At 40.6% G+C, this 10,000-nt stretch overlaps 1 protein-coding gene and 1 long non-coding RNA gene across 3 annotated transcripts; both read left to right on the plus strand.

Annotated features, from left to right (window-relative positions):
• Nucleotides 1-26: 26 nt before the first annotated feature.
• Nucleotides 27-686, plus strand: LOC137886716 (uncharacterized). The gene is made up of 2 exons (XR_011104992.1): nt 27-335; nt 538-686. It is a non-coding gene; the product is annotated as an uncharacterized lncRNA (long non-coding RNA).
• A 1,266-nt stretch (nt 687-1,952) lies between these two features.
• LOC137886720 (probable phosphatase phospho1) lies at nt 1,953-7,317 on the plus strand. 2 transcript variants are annotated; one of them, XM_068729301.1, is made up of 2 exons: nt 1,953-2,022; nt 3,852-7,317. In XM_068729301.1, exon 2 carries the CDS (start codon nt 3,888-3,890, stop codon nt 4,659-4,661), a length of 774 nt encoding a protein of 257 aa, XP_068585402.1. In that variant the 5' UTR covers nt 1,953-2,022; nt 3,852-3,887; the 3' UTR covers nt 4,662-7,317. The 2 variants fall into 2 exon arrangements, with proteins under 2 accessions (XP_068585402.1, XP_068585403.1); XM_068729302.1 differs by having other exon boundaries at nt 1,954-2,022; nt 3,820-7,317.
• Nucleotides 7,318-10,000: the final 2,683 nt, after the last annotated feature.

Consider the following 10,000-nt stretch of genomic DNA (forward strand, 5'->3'; position numbering starts at 1 on the left):
CACGTTATGCTCACCATGCGGGCGAGGCTGCTAGCTTGTAGCGTCAGCATGTTAGCTTGTAGGCACGTTAGCTTGTAGCGTTAGAATGCTAGCTTGTAGGCACGTTAGCTTGTAGCGTCAGCATGTTAGCTGTGTAGCGTTAGCACGTTAGCTTGTAGTGTCAACATGTTAGCTTGGAGCGTTAGCTTGCAGCTACAGCACTATGGACGAACAGTACACATAAACGCGTGTGTTAGTTCTTATTGGAGACTCTTTCTGGACTGTCACTGTAGCGCTGTGGAGTTTTTAGGACAGTTTTACATGTGAAGTACACGACGGAGAGCGATGTGGAAGAAGTGAGTGAAACAAAGTAAAAATACAAATAAGAAGACGGTGGAAATATTGTTATATCAATATACAAAGAACATAAAGTATTATACTGTGTAATATCCAAGTCGGCATCTTTACGATTTAAAGACGACAATGGTCTCCGGTGAAAAGACGTTCATAACTGGTCTAAAAGTGAAAATGTTTTTCTAATACTTGTTTTATTTACAGACGTCCACCCTGAAAACACGGCAGACCTTCTGAACCCGACTCCTGTGTGACTTTAACGACATTTAAAGAAGGAAAGGGAGACTATGGTTGTATATAAATAAAGATTGTTTATATTTATATTGTTGCTTAATAAACACAAGTGAACTGTTGCCTGTGTCACTTGGTCTTTGTCCTGTAAGTGGAAACTGATGATGTGTTATATGATTCGGTATTTAATTACTACATGTGACGTGACGGTGAAAAAGACGTTCAGAATTGGTTCCGAGGGTGAACGTTTTTTCGTCGACTGTTCATAGACGTTGATTAAACGTTCACTGTTAGACCAGATTATAACGGGATTTCAAATATTGTCTTTCGACTGATGACTGTGGATGTGGTTTCTTAGTAAGCCTCTAAAATGATGCTATACTATTATTAGCACATTCTGATGTAGCATTTCAAAATAAAAGCCCTTCAAAATGTCATTCACGAGCCAACTTCAAATCACATTCATGAGACAATTTGTGTAATTTCAGATTTTATTTTAGAGGAAACGGTGCATAGTCACAAACCAGCAGAGGTCCTCATCTGGTCGGTTTGTGTACACGGCGCTGACAGCTTTTACCAAAATATATGAGGGAACAACACAACATGACAAAAAACCAGGAGAAAAATAAACTGGGCTGTGAATATGTTTTATGCCACTGTAATACACACTTTTGTTTTTCAAAAGTACACTTGTCATTGAATGTTAAAACTACTAAAAGTATTTGTACAGTACCGTGAACATGATTCTAGCTTCAGGTGAGTGCAGATCTGGGGGCTCAGCCTTGGACTCTTGCAATCAATCAATAATGTATGAATACATTATTATTCCGACTTCAAACACACTGCTATCCATCACTACACGGCGCTCGGCTCATAAATATGCACCGCCAATGATCACGATGAGGCTTACTGAGCTCAGCACATGAGCTGCAGTCTGTTTCTAAAGGGTAGAGAGGCTGAAGTGATCTCATATAGTGATGACATCAGTCATAACGGTCCAGGTGCAATAACAGAGCAGAATATACATGCACTTGCAGAACAGACGAGCTGTTGAACTAGATTGCATCAGCTTATATAGATGCACAAAAGTAGCCGGTTAAATAAAATGTAAAAATGTCTGCTTCCAAAATGTAATGGAGTAGAAGTAGCATTTGAAGTACAGTAGAGTATGTGTGCTGTATCACTGCTACACATTAAAGTATGGTCTGTGTGGACAGGCAAAGATTTTTGTGTTGCTTCTGCTATTTCTAAAACGTCAGTTGAAAAGAGTGCGCCTCTCTTGGTCTTTTAATTTGAAAGGTTACGTCGGAAGTACCGTGTTCACGCCGGGTCGTTTGACTACTGGCTTTAAAAGGGAATACCCTCTGCGCTGCTGTGGGAGACTTGCCGCGTCACTGGGATGCGGTCTCCGGAGCCGGGCGTCTAGCCTTCCATATCTCGCTCATATGCCCACCGCCGGTAGGCCTGCTTTTTATTTCTATTCATCAGCACATTTTCTTTTATTTCTCTCTCTCTCTCTCTGTGATTTCTCTGTTTTAATCGTTGCCGCTCGGACATGCACCCGGTCAGCCTAACGACTCCTGACAAGAAGAGCTCTGGAATGACTTTCAGTGGTAACCTCTCGTCCAGGAATAGCTGCTCCGGGGTTATAATTAGATAGCTTAGTGTGTAAATATGCGCTATAAATAACGGAGCCTGCTGCGGGAGACCAGGCTCGTTCGCCCACTGCAGCCGAACTGCAGGTTACAGGACATTTACATCAGCGCGCGTCAAACCAGCTGTTATTAGTGCATTGTCAATGAGCTGACATTGGTATGCATGCATTAGAACCGAGTTTAACCCTCTATTAGGTTATTGTTGGGGTTAGGGTTCGCTACAGTGGTGTGTGGATTTAAATGGTTGGCATGCACAGGTTGTGCAAGATGCATGAAAACTAGACACATGACCTTCTTACATCATAACCTTAAACTCGTCAGTGCTCCATGTCAATTTCTATTTCATTGAATTGTATTACTCTGAATACACATGTCAATGTGTATGTATTTTTGCAGCACCCTAAAGGTCTATTTATAGGTCTGTCAGTGCTGTACAACTTGTTTCCAGTGGTGGAAGAAGTACTCAGCAGCAGAACACTCACTATGCAGAATATGACAGCACTGTTAGGCTGTTTCTAGTGCTGGTCACTGATGTGTAAACAGCGTTGCAATGTTGTAGCTGGTTCAGGAGTTCATTTGACACGCTGCTTTACACACAGTTAGGTCTTGTGATCTATAATAATACATCTTATTTTATAGGATGATCACGCAGTTTGTATGTGAAATCTTAATTGACAAAGAAGGGTTTGGATTTTGAAGGCTCTTAGCCCTAAAACATGCATGTTATGACTTATAACATCTTCTCAGCTTGAACAAATGAGCTAGTTTCATGACAGCATTTTTAATCTTATTTACTTATCTGGCGTTCCTTTTCAGACTTAGCCACCACCTTATCAACTCAACACAATGGATTTTTCAATCACAGGAAACAGTGACAATGAGTAAATTAGCTTGAGGCTAAAGACTATCTCTCCAGAGTGCAGTCGCTGCATTTAGATTTCTACTTCTGCTTTTTTAGTTCTAGTGCACATTTGCAAAAGTAAAGGTGATCCATGTGTCCCCTATATGTTCTGTATCAGAAGTATTACATAGCATGTCATTGTAAAGTCATCAACAGTAGTACTTGTACATCACTTGAGTAGCTTTACTACTTCACGCCTCACTGGGCTGGTGTGACGTCGTCGCTCTTATCTGTTCCATTTATGGCAAAGGTATGCTGTGATGTTACAGCTCCCTCTCTCCACTCAACTCTCAGCAGGGAGAGCCTCGTGCTGCACACGTATCTGCCATGCCTGTGTAAGATGTGGAATGTGTAAATAAAGTTTTATTCCCTCAATCCAAAAGGAGGGAAGGAATGTTTGAGTGCAGAACTACCACGAGCAGAAGAAGTGTACGACTATGTGCTGCACATCGGACGCTGCAAAATCAACGTTTACCTCGAGAGGGTTTGATTCGCTAAGTGTCCAGGTTCAGTTTAACTGCTGAAGAAACATCCAAATGTACAAATTGTCTTACTTGTGCTGTAAGCTGTAGGGGAAACATATGTTTACAAGTGGAAAGGAACGGAGCAGAGTAAACAGGATGTTCATGATGTCATACTAAATGGCATCCTGCCAGTAACATTTCATTTTGTGTGATAAAACTGTGAAACGCTCCTCAGGCTCTGTTGTCCTCGGCGTCTCCTTTCCTTAGAGAGGGACCACTCGCCACTTCCTCCGCTCACCGAAGATGACGGCTCCGTCCAACCAAAGCCACGCGGCGCCACAGCAGCCGCGCTTTCTGGTGCTGTTCGACTTTGACGAGACCATCATCAACGAGAGCAGTGACGATGCTGTGGTGCGCGCTCTGCCAGGCCAGCGGCTTCCTGACTGGCTGAGAAACAGCTACAGGGAGGGGCACTACAACGAGCACATGCAGAAGGTCTTGGTGTACATGGCGGAGCAGGGCGTGTCCGAGGACTCCATCCATTCGGCGGTGGAGAAGATCCCCCCCACGCCCGGCCTGGTGAACCTCTTGCAGTATCTGCAGGGCTATCAGCAGGACTTCGAGCTGGCGGTGGTCTCCGACGCCAACATGTACTTCATCGAGACGTGGCTGGAGCGCGCCGGGGTGCGCCACCTTTTCGCCAAGATTTTCACAAACCCGGCCGGTTTTGACGCAACCGGCCGTCTCGTGCTGCTCCCCTTCCACTCCCACTCGTGCCCCTGCTGTCCCGACAACATGTGCAAGCAGGTGATCCTTCGGGACTATCTGACGAGCCGACAAAAGGAGCGCGGCGGCGCTCCCTTTCAGAGGGTGTTCTATATCGGAGATGGGGCCAATGATGTCTGTCCCTCTCTGGCCCTGGGGCCCCGGGACACAGCCTTCCCCAGGAGGGACTTCCCCATGCACAGGCTGCTGCTGGAGATGTCCCAGGCAGCCAAGTCCAAGGCAAACATAGTTCCTTGGGTCAGCGGCGAGGACATAGTGGACAGCCTGAAGAAAATAATGGAAGAGAGATGAGATGTGTGTGTGTGTGTGTGTGTGTGTGTGTGTGTGTGTGTGTGTGTGTGTGTGTGTGTATTCCTAACCTAGGCTACTTTTGGGGACCCATTTCAGACTAAAGGACAGTTAATTGGGAACAAAAGCCGTGTTCCGATTTGAGGAAAAAGCAGATTTTTTAGCTCATTGTTTAAGGGTGAGGTTTGGGCAAGTCGTGATTAGCGTTAGGATAAGTTTCCAATGTAATGTCCCCAAAAGTTATCTAAGTCAAACGTGTGTTTGTGTGAAAGAGAAGGGGAACGAGACGGGCAAATATAGCAACGGTGCACGAAGCCCAGTCCTGGTGAGCTGCAGGATCTGCATGATTTTACCCCAGCAACACGTGGTGCGATCTGTGAAGACGTAGCCGAATAGTGTGCATCTGTTTGAATCACCTGTTTTTAAATGAATAGTCTGAGATTATCTGGTGGAGTTAGATATTGTGACGTCTGCACGATTAATATGTGGCTGGTGTCAGCAGCTGGTTAGCTTAGCTTAGCATAAAGACTGGAAACAGGGGGAAACAGCTAGCCGTTCCTCCTCGTTTCGGTCTTAATGCTAAGCTAAGATACAGAGCAGCATATTCTCTGCAGACACGAGAGAGTGTTCTAGGTCTTCTCATCTAAACTCGCTGCAATATGTGAATAAGTGTAATTTAGAAAAATGTCAAAACTATACCTTTAATGCTAGCCTAAATACCTAATTCTCATAATAAGTAGTAGGTTTTAGTACGCAGTATTAGAACTTGATTTGAATGCTAATAATAATCATGATCAATAATGGAGAAAAGCAAACGATGCTCTTCAGTTGTGGTTGTTGAGTCTGATCACAATGCTGAAGATCAGAGTAGATCTTAACCAAAGTTGTGTCTAGTTGTGCTCCGGAGTGAGCTAGATCAAATGCAATCAGCTCTTTTAACGCACCCATCTCATTCACTATGAATGTAGTTCAGTCTACGTCTGACTATCTCACTGTATCTGACATTCGTTGAGCGATCCCAGCCGTGACATTGTGTGTCACAGGCGCAGTGAAGGGATCTCAGCGAGCCGCAGCTACAGCTCGAATCTGCTCCACTCTCGGTGCTCTCTTGTGTTGACGGGCTTATTTTAACGCTGCGTTCAAGGATCTCGATGATAGACGCATGAGCAGGATCGGGTGTTGGGACAAAAGACCACACGTGTCGCGTCAGACGGGGACAAGGTCGGCGTAGAGCGGGGGGGGGATAAGGTGTCTCCGTCCACCACTCAGTACTGATACCTAATCTAGGGCTTGATTACACAACGGTAATCTACACCAGCATGAGAGCCAAAGGGAGCGCCGCCGCCATACGCCGGCACTCCGGTACGACATTACACCCTGTGACTCTGACCCAACGGAAAACCAGTCTAACGCAAAGTACCGGGTGAAGAATTTGAGTTGTGTTTGTGTGTTATTGTTAGCTCACAGTAAATACTAGTATTGATAAAAGACAGATTCAGATGAGGAGCCTCTGTTTGAATGTATTCCCAGTAAACAGCAGTGTTGAGAGAGACGATTATCCTTTATATATATATTTACATACTCAACATGTAACCTCATTCTGCCTCACTGAAGCTATGACATGGACTTGAACATATATTTAAAAATAAGGAGCACTTGTACACATTGAGATGATTTACAGGGACATTAATATTTTGTTTTAATTCAGGAAATTGTGAAATATTAAGTCTTGATAAATATCTTTGTTTTCCCATCCTGTTTACAAAAGAATTATGATTCTTATTGGGCCTCTTCAAGGTTTCCATGTCAGTATGCAGACAAGTTAACACTCACATTGGTCCCGTCTAGTAACTGTAGGCCAGAGGTAGAATAATTGAGTGCATATTTGCATTCATTTTTTTTTATCCATATCCATATACTGAACAGCAAGCCATTGCAGATAACAATAAGAAAGTTTGTGTGCCGATGAAAAGCCGTTAAAAAGATACTGAACTTGTTAATCGATGAAAAACTTCTAGCCTTAAAAAAACGACGTTATGCTGTAAAAGTGCTGGTGTTTTCTTTTTCAGAGTTTTAGTTTCTCAGGGAGTAGAAACAAAAGTATTCACAAGCAAACACGACGATATATGTTTATGAAATGTGTTTATCTGCTGCTCTGAGATCAATATCTTCACTTCTATAGATGTTTATGAGCAGTAATCAATGCAGCTGGAGTGTGATCCTGAAACCTAACCCGTCAATGCGTTGTGAGTAGGAGACTGAAGTCATGTGAGTTTATTATATAAAATATGTAACCAAGGGTAATTAATTAACTCTAACTGTCTGTGTACCTGTAAGACTTCCATGGAGTTTTGTGCAATAATGAAATGCTGTATTCTTGATATGATGTAAAAGAGAAAAACAGGAAGTAAAACTTTTGACGTTTTCAGGGATGTGAATCAACACCAGATCACCAAACTAATTTAGTTTTTATTCAATGGTATTATGGCTTCACAACAACCAAATCAAATGATGCGTTGTTGGGACAGCTCGACTGATATGCTACTTGTTTTCATGTTTGTAGTTTGCTGTATCCTGAGTGTGAGTGTTTGTAATCAAAAATCCAGTTCTGTGTGTAAAGCATCAGTGTAACAGGAATATAAAGCCATCATCTGATTAATCTGTTTCTGTTGTGTGTTCAAGAATATGAACTAGTTTCCTCCTGAGCATCAATAAGGTTCATCATAACTCATCATCACATTACAGAATGACATCATAACTCATCATTACATTAAAGAATGATGTCATAACTCATCATTACATTAAAGAATGATGTCATAACTCATCATTACATTAAAGAATGACGTCATAAGTCATCATTACATTAAAGAATGACGTCATAACTCATCATTACATTAAAGAATGATGTCATAAGTCATCATTACATTAAAGAATGACGTCATAACTCATCATTACATTAAAGAATGACGTCATAAGTCATCATTACATTAAAGAATGACGTCATAAGTCATCATTACATTAAAGAATGACGTCATAAGTCATCATTACATTAAAGAATGATGTCATAAGTCATTACATTAAAGAATGACGTCATAAGTCATCATTACATTAAAGAATGATGTCATAAGTCATCATCACATTAAAGAATGATGTCATAAGTCATCATTACATTAAAGAATGATGTCATAACTCATTACATTAAAGAATGATGTCATAACTCATCATTACATTAAAGAATGACGTCATAAGTCATCATTACATTAAAGAATGACGTCATAAGTCATCATTACATTAAAGAATGACGTCATAAGTCATCATTACATTAAAGAATGATGTCATAAGTCATCATTACATTAAAGAATGACGTCATAAGTCATCATTACATTAAAGAATGACGTCATAAGTCATCATTACATTAAAGAATGATGTCATAAGTCATTACATTAAAGAATGATGTCATAACTCATTACATTAAAGAATGATGTCATAACTCATTACATTAAAGAATGATGTCATAACTCATTACATTAAAGAATGATGTCATAACTCATTACATTAAAGAATGATGTCATAACTCATTACATTAAAGAATGATGTCATAACTCATTACATTAAAGAATGATGTCATAACTCATTACATTAAAGAATGATGTCATAACTCATTACATTAAAGAATGATGTCATAACTCATCATTACATTACAGAATGATGTCATAACTCATTACATTAAAGAATGATGTCATAACTCATCATTACATTACAGAATGATGTCATAACTCATCATTACATTACAGAATGATGTCATAAGTCATCATTACATTAAAGAATGATGTCATAAGTCATCATTACATTACAGAATGATGTCATAACTCATTACATTAAAGAATGATGTCATAACTCATCATTACATTATAGAATGATGTGGACCAGGACGACCTCACCTCACGGTCCATTTAGTGACTGTTCTGGAGTTTTCACAGAAATGTCAAATTAAAATGTTTTGAGCGCTTGAGGGACAAGAATAAAAAAATGTAACATAAAATATGAATATGTATATACATGTATTTTTTAAAACACTAATTATTAAATATAGAGCACTATATATGAGTAGATTAACAGAAAAATAAAAACTTTCAATCATCAATTTATCAATGTAGTCTTTTTTTTTTTAAAGCAAATATGCCCAAAAAATCCTTAGTTGCCTCTCAATTATTAATATTTTCTGCTTTTCTCTGTTTTATGTCATTATAAGCGGAATAAATTTGGGTTTTGGAGCGTTGGTCAGAACAACTAAGACATCTGAAGACCTAAAAACAACAATTAATCAATTACTTCATTTGAACCGAGCAAGTTATGTGATGTCATCAACAGATCCAATTCAGTTGTTAGATTTTTACTTCTAATTGTTTTGGTCAACAGCTCTTTCAAAGGCAGAGAATGAACTTTAAAACTCAACATTGAGATCGTGTTGTGGGAAAGAATTCCTTAAATACTACCATGTATAAATACTGCCATGTATAAATACTAGCATGTATAAATACTACCATGTACTGGATCGTTTTAAGGGACAATGTCAAGCTGGTGTCGAAGACATTAGAGGAGAATGGAGGAGTGATTTAGGAAGAAGGGACAAGGAGGAGAAGGCCCACATGACACAACCCGTCCTCTCGATTTAGCAGAGAGACAGAAGAGACCCGGAGTGAGAGGACTCATCTGAACCACTTCCTCAACTTACAGGACTTCAGAGAGCCGAAGGACAAAGCGAAGACAGAAGGGAAGGATTAGAGGACAGAGGGTGAGAGCGCCAACAGAGAAGGTGAGCGGGGTCAGTGGGAGGAGTCAGCAGTTTGAAAGATGGACAGAGACACCGAGCTGCAGTGATACGAGGAGACGTTAGAGGTGAGATGAATGAACACGCTCCACCAGCAGGGGTTAGTGACCTGAACCTCCAACAGAACTGCACACTAATGAGTTGCAATGTGGGTGAGACACAAATAGAAAAGACTTAATAGAAAATGTTAAGAAGTTACTATTAACATTTTATATACCTCATAGTTTCCTAAATCTGATTCATTAACATATTGTTGAAGTTTCTTAACGTGTCGAAACAAAGTTACAAAGTGCTGTTCACGAGAAACAATTTACCACTTCAACTAAATAAAATCAAGCAAATAAAAGTCATCAGGCCTCTAACGTTCTTCAGAGAGAGAGAGAGAGAGAGAGAGAGAGAGAGAGAGACAGAGAGAGAGAGAGAGACAGAGAGAGCGAGAGAGAGAGAGAGAGAGAGAGAGAGACAGAGAGAGAGAGAGAGACAGAGAGAGCGAGAGAGAGAGACAGAGAGT

This window comes from Cebidichthys violaceus, unplaced genomic scaffold (assembly GCF_023349555.1).
Source record: "Cebidichthys violaceus isolate CVI_PGR_0920_01 unplaced genomic scaffold, fCebVio1.0.p SCAF_45, whole genome shotgun sequence".
NCBI lineage: Eukaryota > Metazoa > Chordata > Actinopteri > Perciformes > Stichaeidae > Cebidichthys > Cebidichthys violaceus.

Coding starts and splice junctions, on each gene's coding strand:
- LOC137886720 (XM_068729301.1), top strand. CDS start 3,888: ATGACGGCTCCGTCCAACCAAAGCCACGCGGCGCCACAGCAGCCGCGC.